Source organism: Brassica oleracea, chromosome C2 (genome assembly GCF_000695525.1).
Source record: "Brassica oleracea var. oleracea cultivar TO1000 chromosome C2, BOL, whole genome shotgun sequence".
Lineage (NCBI taxonomy): Eukaryota > Viridiplantae > Streptophyta > Magnoliopsida > Brassicales > Brassicaceae > Brassica > Brassica oleracea.
Window position 1 is genome coordinate 9,330,070 of NC_027749.1, and position 17,323 is coordinate 9,347,392.

At 33.4% G+C, this 17,323-nt stretch overlaps 1 protein-coding gene across 1 annotated transcript; it reads right to left on the reverse strand.

The window, feature by feature from the left end:
* Positions 1-844: 844 nt before the first annotated feature.
* LOC106325221 (cytochrome P450 81F1-like) lies at positions 845-2,912 on the reverse strand. Its single transcript, XM_013763252.1, has 3 exons — positions 2,242-2,912; positions 1,764-2,051; positions 845-1,672 (listed from the first exon to the last, which is right to left on the reverse strand). Exons 1-3 carry the CDS (start codon positions 2,821-2,823, stop codon positions 1,061-1,063), a joined length of 1,482 nt encoding a protein of 493 aa, XP_013618706.1. The 5' UTR covers positions 2,824-2,912; the 3' UTR covers positions 845-1,060.
* Positions 2,913-17,323: the final 14,411 nt, after the last annotated feature.

Consider the following 17,323-nt stretch of genomic DNA (forward strand, 5'->3'; position numbering starts at 1 on the left):
TCTGCTGATTTTAAAACTTGATCAAATATTTAGAATAGAGTATGGTAATTCATCTTAGTGATGTTTTTGGGTAGTAAACTCAAAAATTACATAAAACATCATTAGTTTTAATGGATGTTTTAAAAAACTAGCTTAATTTAAACTTAAGGAAGTTTTGGTCTTAGTTTTCATTGTGTAGGTTTCGTTATCACCGTCATAGATTACTATATTTTAATATTAAAAATATTCGTGGATACTTAATTTTGTATAGCTTAATGTTTATTCTACTCTAATTATGATAGTTATGATGCTAAGTAAAATAAAGTTTGGAATACAAAATCATAGAGTACATTTTCCTTCTTATACCATTTTCCTTGGTATGTTCTTAGCGAGTTTTGCTTTAGAACATCATTTATTCATTGCATAAAAAAATTTGGTGGATTTTAACTGTTCGGTTAAGTACAATATCACTATACAGTTTATATCATGAAAACAAAATTTCATCTATTTTGTAAAAAGAAAATCATATTTTAAAAAATAACAAGTATATTTACTTTTTAAAATCATAACAATTTTCAGATAACATATTTATTTAGTCTTCAAATACAATAACATGTACAAAAATTTAACTAATATATATATTTTTAAATAATAATAATTTATATTAAATATTTACTTTAGTTAATTTAATTATTTGTTAATTTTCATCCCGTTCGTAGGGCGGACCGACCCTAGTTATTTTAAAAAGAAACGAAATTGTATAGACCCAGTCTTTATTTTATTTTATTTTTTGATAAAGGGTTCGTCTTTATTTCATTAATTCATTTCCAAACCTTTATTTTATTTGTATAAGGTATCCAATCAGTAACAACAAACTAGTGTTATTGTGATTTGATTCTGGTTTTGCAATATTGCGACATTCTTCATCGAATCTTACGTTTTCTTATAATTATTTCATCACTAAAACAATCATACAATATTTAAAAACAATTAAAATCTATAAAATAAATCCAAAAAGACTCTTGGACCGCGTCACTCTTCAAATAGTGAACCAAGTAGATTTAATATACAGAGTGTCATCTTAAGCCAAGCCATTAGTAATAATTGAACGCTGATGGCAAACAGCTAGTAACGGCACGAGCTTACGCATAGCCATTCCCGGATTCTCGGTCATATCAATTTCCTCATCGTTGACTTTCTCCCAGTCAAAGCATTGAATCAACGACCCTAAAGCCAGGGACACCATCCTCTGACCCAAAGCTGCACCAGGACACGTCCTTCGTCCGTTCCCAAACATCATAAGCTTATTAGCGTTCGCAGCTGCTTTGTCTTCAAACCGCTCTGGTATGAACCTCTCAGGTTCATCCCATAGCTTCGGGTCTCTGTGGATGGCCCAAGAGTTCACTAGTACGATTGTGCCACGCGGCACGTTGTATCCTCCAATCTTGATATTTTCAGAAGGAGAACGCGGTACAAGAAGTGGTGCGGCCGGACACAACCGGAAGGTCTCGAGAACTATGTTTTGGAGATAAGGGAGATTCACAATGTCTGGCTCGTCAACCAAACGTTCTTGTCCAATTTTATCATCTATCTCGGCTTTTGCCTTTTTCAACATTTCAGGGTTTTTCAACAAATTAGCCATTGCCCATTCTAGCGTCACGGCTGCAGTATCCGTTCCCGCAAGCATCATACTCTATTTTTATAAGTTAAATATGTTAGTTCATCTATACATATTTTTGCAAATATAAAATGTAAAAAGAGATAAGATTATAAAGTGTACTTACAAGCATGAGGCCTTTGATGATGACGTCACTGTAATACTTAGGTTGTTCATGTTGTAAAGACAGCAAATGACTAAGCATTGTGTTGCTCTCTCCATCTCTTCGGCAATCGTCGAGCAGACGCTGCAAGAAAGTGTCCATGGCTTCGCCGAGTGCTTTCACTTTCTTCTCGTAGCTGTGTCCGAACACTTTAAGAATCGGTAGATAATCTCCTGGATGGCTTGCACCACTATTATCGTTGATCTGCGTCACTAGTTTCTTGAATAGATTCGCTTCCTCCTTGTTGTGAACCTTTAAGACATAATCATTTAAGGAAAATAATTTAGTCTGATTAGTCCACGACTCACATGATAGGGTCCATCTTTGGTAGGTAAGTAGTTAATATTTTTGTACAAGAACACTACAATTTCTAAGTGTAAATGATTAGTGAATTATTCGTATTAAAGGTTATTTTATATTCATTTATTTAAATGAAACGAACCTGGTCTCCGTAGTAGCGTCGCCCTGTGACCATACGGACAATATTATTGAACGTCAAATCTGCAAGAAGAGGCTCAAGCTCAACGACACGGCCATTATAGTCACGTGAGAGTTTCGTGAGCAGCCGTCGTATCTCGTCACTACGAACGGAGAGGAACCCTGTGAGGCGGTTAGAAGAAAGAATCTCAAGAGAGCATATACGGCGGAGATTACGCCAATGGTCGCCGTAAGGTGCGGTTCCGATCGTGGTGTAGTCGTAGGCGACGTACTTGGCCGTCAGAAAGTGCGGCCTGTTTGTTAGAATGACGTCATTGTCACCAGTGAAGCATTCTTTGACAAGGGGCAAAGAAGAGATCACGACGACTTGGCGAGAGCCGTAGCGGAGGGAGAAGATGTCACCGTATTTTTCTGCGAAGCGGCGGAAGAGACGGTGTACAGGCGGTTTCACGAGGTGGAGGTTGCCGACGATGGGAAACGGAGTTGGTCCTGGTGGGAGATTGAAACGCTGCGTTTTGGATGAGATTAAGAATTTGTAAGCTGGTATAAGCAATACGAATGGCAATAAAAACAGAATGTAATCCATTTGTGTGTGTGTGTTTTCTTTCGTTTTTTTGGCGGTGGTGGGTGGGTGGGTTTGATTCTATATACTTAGCTCACGAATGGTTCAAATGACAAAGGTTGATGGCCTATGTGTGTCTATTTATATATATATGCGGATGGGGTTTATGCCTTAAAATAAGGAAACAAATTTAAATAATGAGTGCATATTTTGAATGTTGACTCTAGGAGTTTTTGAATCATTGCATACCACGTCAAGCTTTGTTTCAGAGAAAACAGTATTTTGATGCCCAACATATCACGAAATATTCGATTTATACCCGATTTATATTGTCGTGTTAATATCTAAATTTCAAAAATTTCAAATAATATACTTAATATTTATTTTTTGGCCAAATCATACCTTAGTCGTCCCATCAGCTTACACATCATCTAATTTTGCTGATTTAGATGTTACGTCAACTAATTTTGCTCACAAAAACGCCAAGTGTACATTTTTGAAAAAATAAAATAATCATTTTATAAAAATATTTTTTTAGAAAATGTAAAATTTATAAATTTTTATCATTTAGTAAAACTAACAAAAAATAATTAAATAATTAATCTTATATAAGAAATATATCTGTAAATGTTTCGATCATATCAATATACCTTCTTTATAAGAGTTATATACGTTGTAATGTATCAAATTCAATACTACTGTTGCAATGTGTTACTCTTTATTAATCATGAGTATGTTATTTACATTTAAACAATTTAGATTAATATATCATAAATATTTTAAAGAAATACAACCCTAATTAATTATGAATATGTTATTTACATTTCAAGAATTTAGATCAACATATCATAATTTTTTTAAATAAACACAACTATAATTAATCGAGAGTAACACGACTGCAATACTAGAATTGAATTTGAATAATTACAACATATATAACTCTTATCAGAAACGGTATTGTGATATGATCGAAATATTTACAAATCTATCTCTTATATAAAATTAAAATTGAATTATTGAATTATTTTTATTAATTTCACTAAATAATAAAAATTTATAAAATTTTACATTTTCTAATTTTTTTTTCTAAAGCGACTATTTTTAAAAAAAATGTACATGTGCCATCCTCGTCAGCAAAATTTGACGAAACATCCAACTCATTAAAATTAGATGATGTGACAGTTGATGTGGCGACCGATGTATGATTCGGCTAAGAAAATAAATATTATATATTTTCTTTGAATTTTTTAAAAATTCAGGTAAATTTTAGCACATCCATATAAGTTGTTTTCCCCCTTGTTTCATACGACTTTTCTTTGACTATAACGGGTTATTATAATACTGTTTTTTTTTGTTATGGCGGTCCACAAAATAGTGACATATGAATTTTCCTGGGGAAATTTCAATATAAGTTTTGTTTTGATACTTTGATACTATACATAATATTGATACTAGCTACCATACTATGTAGACAGTTGCTTAGTGGTTTTAAGAGCGTGGCTGTTTAAGATTATCTGTTCAAAACGAAGATGATTTTTCAATGCAGTATTATAGATAGCTGGCCTCAGCTATTTAGAAATTAAAATTTTCGTAGTTTATTAAAAAAATAAGTAATAATTCGTGCATGAGTGAGATATTTTATAAAATATTTGATAGATAAATAAGTTCTTTCAAAAAATATTTTTAAATAATAACAACGATATGTAAAATAGATTTTGATAATTTGATAAAATTTAGAATTGAATTTTTTAATTTTTATCAATTCAGATATAATAAGTAGTTTTAAAATTTTGAAATTAAATATTTATATATTTTATATCGTATATAGTTTAATTTATATATATATATATATATATGTATATATTAGTGTAGACATCTATTAGATGATTATTTATATCTTATCATAAAAAAAATTAAATCACTGATCACAAAAAAATAAAATAATGTGAGACTTTAACAGTTTCAATAATTTATAATCATTGGTAAAATTTTAAATTATATTACATATACAAAATATAAATTATTCTTATAATATTGCATTATTTATTTTAATAATTTAAAAATATTAGAGAATACACCAATTTTATTAAATATTTATTTTTAAAATAATAAATTGCCATATATATTATTTTTTATTACATTAGATCATTCCTTAGTTTTATTTAACGAAAGAAAGAATAATAATTTTCTAGATTACTAAATAATTTTATTGTTTGTTGAATAAAAGAATATAAAATAATTTAGATGAATCAGTCTATTTTTAACAACTCTAAAAAGCATTCTAATAATAAAACATGGTATAGTCTACCAATTATAATGTTTTCAATTAATATAAGGAATATGCAGTAGATTTTTATTGTTTTATCACTAGTCCGAAAGATTATTGGTGTGTTGAACATATCTTCTGAATCGTGTTTTGATATACTCTCTTGTTGTCATATTAAGTTATGTTTAGAGAAAAAAAATGTTCAGCTTATATGATATTTTCAGTTTCAATGCAAACATAATTAGCTTTTATGTGTTTCTACTATTTGTATTTTTTACATTATTTTATCATTAGTTGATTTTGTGTTAAGTAAATGATAGTTACAGAATGCCGTCTGAATTTTTTTTAAGAAATACTTATTTTTCTTCCACCTTGATTATAAAGCCAAATATTTTGATATTCAGGTTTCAAAATACGTATGTATCATCCAGACTGATCCACTTGCATTAGATAACCGTTTGTTTCTTTAGAGTTATTAATTGCAAAGCCACTTCTCTTGCACTTCAAAAAAAAGAAAAAAAAAACTATTTTCCTTGCACGACTCAAACGTGGCTGCTCATCTGAGTTTAAAATGCAATAATGATTGTTGGATCGAAGGTGTCGACGAATGTTCCATTTCTTTTCACGGTTTGATAATATCTCTTTTTTTTTGTTATTTGAGAAACATTTTTTTTTCGTTAACTTTACTCTCGTATGATTAACACAACTAACCGGGCCTCGTGGTCTGGTGGTAAAGAAACCTCGGTTGAGGTGCCCGCCATCACGACTTCGAGCCCCGGCCAGGCAATTGGGATATCTAATTCCCCATAGTACTAAATGGTCCGTCTCGCGCCGAGGGGTTGGCCCCTGGGGGTGGAAGGCCCTCCAGGTTAAACAAAAAAAAAAAAAAAAAAAAAAAAAAAAAAAAACACAACTATCATTTTTTAGGTGTCATCGTGGAACGTAATTCCTCACATTCTTTTTTAAAAAGGTTTCCATTGGCTAGATAAATTAAATGTAATGTCATTGCACTAAAACTAGATAATGATTATATTATATGCTTTTCACATTAAACGTTTGATATCTAAGGATTTTTACTTCTTATATATATATATATTTACAGTTTTTTTTTCCTTTTTATGCATATTCATATACGAAGAATATTATAACATTTTTTTAATATTCTAGATGTAACTACATTTCTCGGATGTACACAATGATAATATTATCAAAGCATCGACTTATTCTCATCTTCTCATCTGTGTATTTACAAACATAAAAATAATCAAACATCTTTTTATTAATTTTTGCAGAAAAACACATTAACTATTTTTGTTAATTGGGTTTGTTCTGGACAATATTGTATAAACATATACCATTTGTCTAAACATATATATAATAAACATATATATAATCTTATTATATATGACGAAACTTATAAATTCAAGTAAATAAATGAGGAATCAACCCTAGAATTTAAATAAATGGAGGATTTGATGGTGTTTTTTAATATCAAATCCAATAATATTGGTTTCCTAGATTTACTTGATTTCTTTTGCTAATTTTACGTTTGACGGTAATTTATGCAATAGACAAAATATAAGAAATTGATATATGCAATCGACATAGCGCAATCTGGTTTCGGTTAATATAGGAAAGTTACTACTAACTTATAAACAACTTTCATGGCCAATTAAAAATTATACACAAAATTGTAAGGATTTTTTGCCATTAATCTCGTGATGGAATATATTTGATCTACTCAATTCTTGCAGACTAAACCCTATCAGTTATGACTATATATATATCTTACTAAACTTTCAACTACGTATAATTCTATTGCCTATGTTTTATCTTATATTCATAATTTATATTATGAAAGCAATAGTTTTATTGCTTATGTTTCGTTATTATCTTAAATTCATAACTAATTTTATATAAATTCTTACAGATTTGCTTCCACGAACTATACTTCAATTACTCCTAACCAACAGCACAAGTTTTTAAAAAAATTGAAGTTTGCCTTATATAAACATGCTCAATTTCGTTCAATCTTTCATTATTTAACATGTAAATTTGTGACTATAAATTTTCCCTTTTCAATACCAATAGACTAAAAACTGTAATTTTTTTGGTCTATTCACTCCGCGCAGGGAGTAAACAATCTCTTTCAAGTGGAGATCTTTAATATAGAACATAACTACAGTAAAATTCTTTTATATTATTTTTTTTTAAATTATTAATTTCTAAAAAACGTAATTTATATTAAATTTAAATTTTTATATTTAGAGCTTTAAAATTCCTCAGTAAAAAATATACAAATTTGAAATTATAAATGATAAATGATGATGTTAACTATCACAATAAAATAAATATTTATAAACATATTAGAGTATATATATATAATTGTATATATTCATAAGTTAGAGGTTTATAAAATATATAAGTTTTAGTTAATGTTGATTAACAAGTTTAAAACAATGTAATCATTTATTTTATAGATAATTATGTGTATAGACTCGATTATCTTCTATGAAGCTCTTATAAATTTGAATGTATATCCAGAATTTGTTTTTGAAAAAATATTGTTATGATAATTAAATAGAAAAAATATAAAATTAACAAAGAAAAAAATATCTGAACTATATTTAATATAAAATTTTAGGTATATATGTAAAATTTTGTATTTTTATCAATTTAGAAATTAATGAAAAAATATTATATTTTTGCAAGATTATCTTATTCTCTTATATAATTTTATCATCATACTAATCTAATTTAAGATAGATAAAATTATTAATGGTGTTTATGAATTTATTAAATATTAATTTTAGAAATAATACATATATTATACATAAAGATGACAAAACTAATAGAATAGAGTATATATATATATATTTATATATATAATTTATATTTTTATTATTACATAAAGTTGACAAAACTAATAGCATAGAGTATGTATATATTATTATTACATAAAGTTGACAAAACTAATAGAATAGAGTATATATATGTATATTATTACATAAAGTTGACTAAAAACTAATAGATTAGAGTATGAGCCGTTTAGTCAAGTGTATATCTATCACATATATAAATAACTGTAAATAATTCATATTGTACGTACGTCCGATTCAAGTATGTATAATGCAATCGGCAAGCGCCCGCCACTATGTACCTGGTCATAAATGTATGACGGGGTGGAAAACATAAATATATCAAGAAATAATTTAGCGAAAATGCAACCACTTTCTTAAAAAAAACTTTAGTGAATAATACCGAAACAAAATATGAAAATACGTCAAAGTGGAATGCCACTTGATTTTCATAATGTTGAAAAGGTGTTTTTTTTTCCCTTTCCATAGTTTGATGAAAGCGACTAATAAGAAAGAACATAGTAATCACCTTACTAAAAAGGATTTTAATCATTTGTGAAACTTCATATTATGTGGGCTATGAAATTTATCACTACAAAAAATAAATCAGCAATATCTACAAAAAAAATCAATAGTTATTTACTGAAAAATTATCATGCAAAGCTTTTTCTATCTTTATGGAGTGACCAGATGTATACTATCTCAATTTCTAATATAGTGTCATATGTCAAAATTTTATAAAGAGGAAACTTATTTATGTTAGTAAAATGTATTTATTTTTTGTCATTTGCCCATAAACTATTTAGAATTAATTGTGAAAATTAGAGATTGAACAATTTAGAGATAAATAATATGCACTAAAGTGGCTTCTTATATCGGTGTTAGTAAGGAAAAAATACAGGAAAAACTACGTGGTTAATAGAGAAATGATAAATAAATTTTCGAATCTTCAAATAAAAAGGTCTACCCATGAGACAAAGATTAAATTCACACTTCAAGAGTAGGCGTAGAATTTTGCACAAATGGTGACGGTCGAAACGTTAGAAGTGTATCAAATTCAAGATTAATAAATGTAGTCATGTAGTAAACAACAAAGATATTATACTATGTGAACAAAGACAATCTAATTCAATTGCATACAATGGTGTATGTGATGATCACTACAAGAAAACAGCAAAGATTCTGAGGGAAAAAATCGTCGGAATTTCGTCGGAATATCGTTATTCCGACGACATACCGACGAAACAAGTCGTCGGAAATAATTCCTCGGAATTTCTTCTTTCCTCGGAAATCCCTCGGAATTTTCCGACGGAATTCCGAGGAAACAAACTTCCGAGGAAATTCCGAGGATCACTAGTTTGTCGGAAATGTCCTCGGAATATACCGAGGGAGAACTTCGTCGGGATATTTCCTCGGACGTTCATCGATCGATGCGTTTTTGGACATATATACATCGATCGATAGGAATATACCGACGGACATATTCCTCGGAATATTCCGAGGAACATGTCCCTCGGTATATTCCGAGGAACCGGTTCCTCGGAATATTCCGAGGGAAATGTCCCTCGGTATATTCCGAACGTTTTTTTGTAAACAGATCGGAGTGCGGGGGAGAGGACATATGGTCTTTATTGGACTTCAGAGCTGTTGAACTTCTGGGAAACGATTGGCACATGGGTTTATAGATCTTCTCAGGCAAAGGAGTCACTTATCCGGAGCCCAGTACTGAGATATGCGACACGCCTCATTGGCTCATTGCTATACGGGACAACCACAGCCGCATCAGTCACGCAATGGGAGTTGTGCCTCCTGTACCAAGGTGTGAGGCATTTGCTACCGGCATTTGGAAACTCTACATTCCCACCTGCTACTGCCTTCAACATGGGAGCGGTGCTGGCCGCAAACTTAGCAGGATACAAGGGGAAAGTAACCAAATCCAAGAGCAATGCATGTGGATTTGGTGCAGTGATTACTCGGATCCTTAGACATGTGGGTGTAGACTGCAAGAACCAGGAGGTAGCACTGGACAGATCGAACAACATTGCTTGGAACTACCTGGATGTCATTTCTCTAGTAAGTAAGGAGTTCATAGCTGGTCCCCACTCGAGGATCGATCGGGATGGTCCTTACGTCTACGTATTCCAGGACCGAGCGAAGAAAACACTCTACTGCCACCTACCTCAGATCGGTCTCACTTCTCTACTTTCAGAGGCTGCAGTTGAGTTCCTACCCCCTGCTACCGCACTAGTAGACAAGCCATCCTTCTTCACGCCAAAATATCAGACCAAAGGCAAGGGCGTGGTTGATGAAGAAGGAGAAGATGAGGCTGCACAAGCCATTCCAGATGATTCACAACCCCATCAGCTACTCCCATCAGACTCCAGCCAGTACAAGCTGCAAGAGCTTCCACCGAACGCCACTTCGCGCCAGCAACAACATTGGAGAGATCAGAGCATAAAGACAAACAACGACATGCTACACAAGATCTGGGCTGCCATTTCACGTATCAGGCCGTGTCGTTGCCAAAAGGATGATGTAGTTCATCGGGACAACTCTCCATCCAGCTCTGGTTCGGGTTCGAGTGGTACACACAGGGTAAGAAAGAGGTCCAAGAGACCCAATGATGCGGAACATCTGGAGCAGGAGACGAGGAGTAGGAGCTATCACCGGCTATTTTATTTTCTTTTCTATTCTAACGTTTTATGGTCTTATTTTCTGTTAATTTTGAACTGAGTTTTTTTTTGGGTTTCTTAATTATGAGTTTGTATTTCTTTTACATGGTTTCTTCGTTTTATTTGGTTGTGTTCTGAGTAGTTTTTAATTCGTATTCAGCTTTGCCTTGCTAGATAAACCAAATAACTATTATTCGAGGAAAGAGGTTATATCAAGTGTTCCTCGGAATTTCCTCGGTATTTCTTTAAAAAAAATAAAAAAAATCAATGATATTCTGTTTCCGAGTCATCATCACTAGATGAATCTGAATCTGGATCTTGGTGAAACTCTCCAATTACTGGTTCATCCTCTACGTGAACGACGGCTTCCTCTCCAAAGTCGGTTAAATCGACTACAAGGCCAACTCCAGCTAAATTTTCTGCTGCACTACAGTTGCCGGATGTGCTTGGTTGTAGTGGGTCTTCCAGCTCAGAACTTCCCTGAACTCGGCCTCTCGGGTTGAGTCTTGTAACAGTAACCCATGGATCATCTCTGTTCCTTACCCGGGGGTACTTGATATAACAAACCTGTAACATTTAGAAAAATTATAAATTAATACACATGATGATGAATCATTCTGAATAATTAACATTTAATTACCTGATCGGCCTGGGAAGCAAGAATGAAAGGATCATAATATTGCAGCTTTCGCCTCGAATTTACTGATGTAACACCAAATGCATCTGTTCTCACACCTCGATCTGGGGTGTTGTCGTGCCAATCACAATAGAAAACAGTACAGCGCAATCCAACCATGCCCAAATACTTGATTTCCAAAATCTCATGTATGTGTCCGTAGTATACATCATCTCCTGATGCAGAACAAACGCCATCATCATAAGTCGTACTCGAACGTCTCCTCTTCTGAGTTGTGAATGCATATCCTCGAGTACAAAATCTCGGATATGACTTCACAACAAAGTTTGGTCCAACGACCATCTCACGTATCCAATCGTCAAATGTTTCACCTCTGGCCAAACCAGCAGACACCTATTAATAGCACATATATATATATGTTATATCAATAAATGTGAATTAGTATAAATATGTGATAAAATATATTTTAATTTGTTTAAAGCACTCACATAAGTAAACATCCATCCAGTAAATTCTCTCTGCTTCATTTCTTCTAGTTCGTCCTCTGTGGCGTATCTATACTCGAACCGCTTTTCTGCCATGAAAATCCTGTATATGATGACAATAATGTAATTAATTAAGATTTAAATTTCAACTTGTTAAAATAAAAATTTGTAAGCTCATTTATTTACCTCTCATATTGAAGAACGTCTTCGCAGTTGGTGAGCAAATATGTTTGCAAATTACTGCGCTCCTGCTCAGTAAGTCGACGGTCCTTTGGTTTTCCGCTAAGTCGTCCAACGTCTGTGAAAATGTCTGGAACCGTAACATGATATGTTGCCCGTTCGCCTCTATCATCATGCCGAGCAGGTCTTCTGTTTTTGGTCTGAACTTCTGCTGGAAAGTAGTACTCGGCAAAGTTTGAAGTTTCTTCATTGATCATCTGTGCGACTATAGAACCTTCCACCCTACTTAAATTTTTCACCATCTTCTTCAAATGGAACATATACCGCTCATACAGATACATCCATCTATACTGCACAGGACCACCAAGTTCCAATTCTCTTGCCAGGTGAATAACAAGATGCTCCATAACATCAAAAAATGAGGGAGGAAATATCTTCTCAAGGTTGCACTGAATCACGGCTATGTTAGTCTTCAAATTTTCAATACCTTCAAGAGTCACTGATCTCGTGCATAAATCGCGGAAGAAACCACTTATCCCTGCAATTGCTTCATGAACATTTTGTGGTAATAGTTCCTTGAAGGCGAACGGAAGGAGGCGCTGCATCATTACATGGCAATCGTGGTTTTTCAAGCCAGTAAACTTTCCTTCCTTTCTGTCGATACAGTTACGCAAATTTGATGCGTAACCGTCTGGAAATTCCACATCGTTTGAAATCCAATCAAAGAACGCATCTTTTCCCTCTGCATCAAGTCGGTATATGGGAAAAGGAGCCCTACCATTTTCATCAACATGAAGTTCTGAACGAGCACATATATCGACTAAATCCAGTCTTGACTTCAAATTATCCTTTGTTTTACCTTGAACATTAAGGATCGTGTTCATGAGATTGTCAAAAAAGTTCTTCTCAATATGCATGACATCTAAATTATGCCTTAGCAGATGATCCTCCCAGTATGGCAGATCCCAGAAAATACTTTTTTTGTGCCAGTTATGTAGTTCTCCAACAGCATCTACCGGAAAACGCTCATGTCCACCGACTTCTGGCGTCCTTTCTGCACCAAAATCTCTTAGTTGTATCTTCAAATCTTTCCCACAAATTTCCGGAGGTGGACTGTCAAACACCCTCTTGTTCTTCGTAAACAAATTCCTACTCCTACGATATGGATGATCAGGTGGTAGGAATCTCCTGTGACAGTCAAACCAACACGTTTTCCTTCCGTGTTTTAGTTGGAAAGCATCAGTGTTATCTTGACAATATGGACATGATATCCTTCCATGCGTTGTCCATCCAGACAACATATCATATGCTGGAAAATCACTTATTGTCCACATTAGTACTGTCCGCATTTGAAAGTTTTCTTTACACGAAACATCGTATGTTTCAGCACCTTGAGCCCATAGTTGTTGCAACTCATATATTAGTGGCTGAAGAAACACATCAAGTGATCTCTTAGGATGCTCTGGTCCGGGAACGAGAATCGAGAGAAACAAAAACTCTCGTCGCAAGCACAAGTTTGGGGGGAGGTTGTATGGTGTAAGAATGACGGGCCATAGAGAATATTGTCTTCCACTCTTGCCAAACGGACTAAAACCATCAGTACATAATCCAAGGTAGACATTTCTTCTTTCATACGCAAAGTCGGGATACTTTGATTGGAAATGCTTCCACGCTTTTGCATCTGAAGGATGTCTGATCTCACCATCTGTTGAGTGCTCCGCATGCCATCTCATTGGTTGCGCTGTGCGTTCAGATAGATACAACCTCTGCAACCTTTCCGTCAAAGGTAAATACCACATCCTTTTATATGGCACTGGAACTCTTCCACTCGTATCTTTATAATGAGGCTTTCCACAAAATTTGCATGTAACCCGCTGTTCATCCGCCCTCCAATAAATCATGCAGTTGTCGCTGCATACATCTATTACCTGATACGATAAACCAAGACCAGCTACGAGTTTCTGAACCTCGTAGTATGAACCAGGAGCTACATTATCCTCGGGTAGAATACCTTTTACAAAATCAGCAATCGCATCCACACAGTCTTCAGCCAAATTATAATCTGTTTTAATGCCCATCAATCTTGTAGCAGATGATAAAGCTGAATGACCATCTCTGCAACCTTCGTACAATGGTTGCTTTCCAGCATCCAACATATCATAAAATCTCCTAGCTTGTGCATTGGGTAAATCTTCCCCTCTAAAATGATCATTTACCATCTTCTCAGTACCTACACCATAATCTACATCCGTTCTAATTGGTTCTTCTAATCTAACCGCTGGCTGAGGTTCGCTAGTACTACCATGTTCATAATCAGTTTCCCCATGATGATACCAAATTTTGTAACTTCGTGTAAACCCACTCAAATATAGATGAGTCCAAACATCCCACTCTTTAATAACCTTTCTATTTTTACAATTATAGCAAGGACATCTTAACATACCTGTTTTTTCTTCCGGTTGTCGGTGAACTAACCCCATGAATTCGGTTATACCTCGTTGGTATTCTTCCGTAAGCAATCTCGTGTTCAGATCCAAATGAGGTCGATCGATCCAAGAACGAAAATAATTTGAAGAGGACATATTTTTTATGAATCAAATTCGTGTGCAAATAGAGTAAGAGGGAGGATGAAGATATGGAGTGAATAAAGAGGAAGAGGAGTGCTTGTATTTATAGTTTAAATCCTGCCGACAGACCGAGGAAATTCCGACGGAATTCCGACGGAAAAGGCTAGTTCGTTGGAATTTCCTCGGAATTTTGTAAAATCCCCCAACGGCTCTCCAACGACTATAATATTTCCTCGGAATTCATCGGTTTTTTCCGAGGAACACATTTTTCCTCAGAATTTCCTCGGAATATTCCGACGGATTGATATTTCCTCGGAATTCCGTCGGTATATTCCGAGGAAATTCCGAGGAAACCCAATTTTGTGTTTCCTCGGAAATTCCTCGGGATATTCCGAGGATTTTATTTTCCGTCGGAATGTCCGTCAGAATACCGCTGTTTTCTTGTAGTGGATGCTTAAAATGGATAAGGAAATGGATATGTACGTAGCAATGACATTCAGTTTGATTTTTTTTCCTGTTTCCAACCAATTGTTTTCTTGATCCCGTTGGGGGGTTTTCTCAGGTTTATTGCATTTCGTTGATCTTTTCTTTAGTGTTTAGTATATGTCTTCTGTAGACTGCTTAAAGTTTTAGATTGTATTATGTGATTGCGATTTTGAGATTTTAATCTTTGTAGGTGGGATATTGAAACCAAATCTTGAGTAGCAACAGAATTTCTTGTGGCTTTGGTGTGTTGAAAACAATATAATGAGATATGTGTAGATTTTTGGATCTTTAGACACTTTCTTCTAACTTTCTTCTATCTTATTCTCATTTTTTTAACTAAAGTATAGTTTAGATATAAGTAAGTGGACCCACTCAGTATTTCATATTCTTCCTTATTTTTTGTAACAATGGAAGCAATGGTGTAACCATATAATGAAAACATCGGTGATGGAAACGGCTTCGCCGGATGCTGTCGGAGAGCTTCCTCCTTCACGCCGTGCTTTGCAACTAATCTGCCTCGCGCTGTGACAGTAAGAAAAAGAAGAAGCAAGATTTATGTTTTTGTTGTAGAAATAAAATCATTTAGATCTTAAAATCGTGTCTTATATGATATTTCTACAGATTAAAGGTATAATAAGCATGAAAAAAATGGATGATTAAGGTGAGAATAATGGCTATCGGCCATAGAGGGAAATTGCAGAAAACCGTAATTGATTTTATGGAAGATGAAGTTAAAATTATGAAAATGCCCCTCATTAAAAAACATGAAAAATAAATGATTTATATGTACATGATATGTTGTACATACACTATCCACATGTACAATGATTCATATGTACATGAAACGAGACATCCTTTGTTTTTGATTCCACGATGATGATGGTTTCGAAGAGATGCTTATGGTACCTGGGAGGAGCAAGCCCAAATGGTACAACATAGTTTCCCAAGATTAGTAACTTTAGAATATCCACGGTTAGAAAGACTATGATGGTAAAATGTCTAGGATACCCAAGAGAACAACACAATGATAATATATATAGGATGGCACAACATAGTTTCCCAAGATTAGTAACTTTAGAATATCCATGGTTAGAAATACTACCATTCATGCCTGATGCATTCCATAAAGATATATAACATTCATTTGTAAGTTATAACATTTGCAAATTTGAATAGCATTCAAATGTACACACATATCGTTGTCCACTTGTACAATGAATCACATGTACACCGGTGTATACTAGTATGTTATCCATATATGTACATCGATGTGTACATACAAAAACTGCTCATGTGTACATACATATGATATCTCATGTTTACCAATATCGACATGTACACCAAGATTTAATTACCACATGTACACTTGTTTACCAATATCGACTTGTACATTTTGAAATATTACAAGTAGTTCAACAATAAACATATCTACATGTACACTTGTTTACCAATATCGACTTGTACATTTTGAAATATTACAAGTAGTTCAACAATAAACATATCTACATGTACACTTGTTTACCAATATCGACTTGTACATTTTGAAATATTACAAGTAGTTCAACAATAAACATATCTACATGTACACTTGTTTACCAATATCGACTTGTACATTTTGAAATATTACAAGTAGTTCAACAATAAACATATCTACATGTACACTTGTTTACCAATATCGACTTGTACATTTTGAAATATTACAAGTAGTTCAACAATAAACATATCTACATGTACACTTGTTTACCAATATCGACTTGTACATTTTGAAATATTACAAGTAGTTCAACAATAAACATATCTACATGTACACTTGTTTACCAATATCGACATGTACATTTTACCATGGTGCAACATTCAATTAGAGATTTACGAATTTGTAACATAGATTTACAAGTTTCAACATTGTATGTTCAAATGGTAAATATATGTACACAAAATTTATGCCACATGAGAATTCAAAGAAAAGTCTAAATTGTTTTAATTGTGTAAACTTTGATTCCTTCGGATAGATTTGGAGATGTACATCATGTTCGTGTTAAATTTTGATTCATTCGGATAAAGTAAACAAACTCCATGTTGCATTTCTGTTGTTATGTACATCTTGTTCATGTACACGAGTATATTGAGTAACCACATGGATATGATTTTGGCTCGATGTGTCCACGTGTTCCTATGTTTAAAGGTACATGTTTTAACGATGTCCACATGTACATTGTTGTAACGATGTTCACGTGTACACTATATCTGGGAATTTACTCATGTCGTAGTTATTTTTGGAAAAAGTATGTTAATATACCAAGCAACCAAACAAACTTTATTAAAACTTGACTCAAGATCGAAACTTTACGAGAAGTATAAACTCAAAAGATTTGA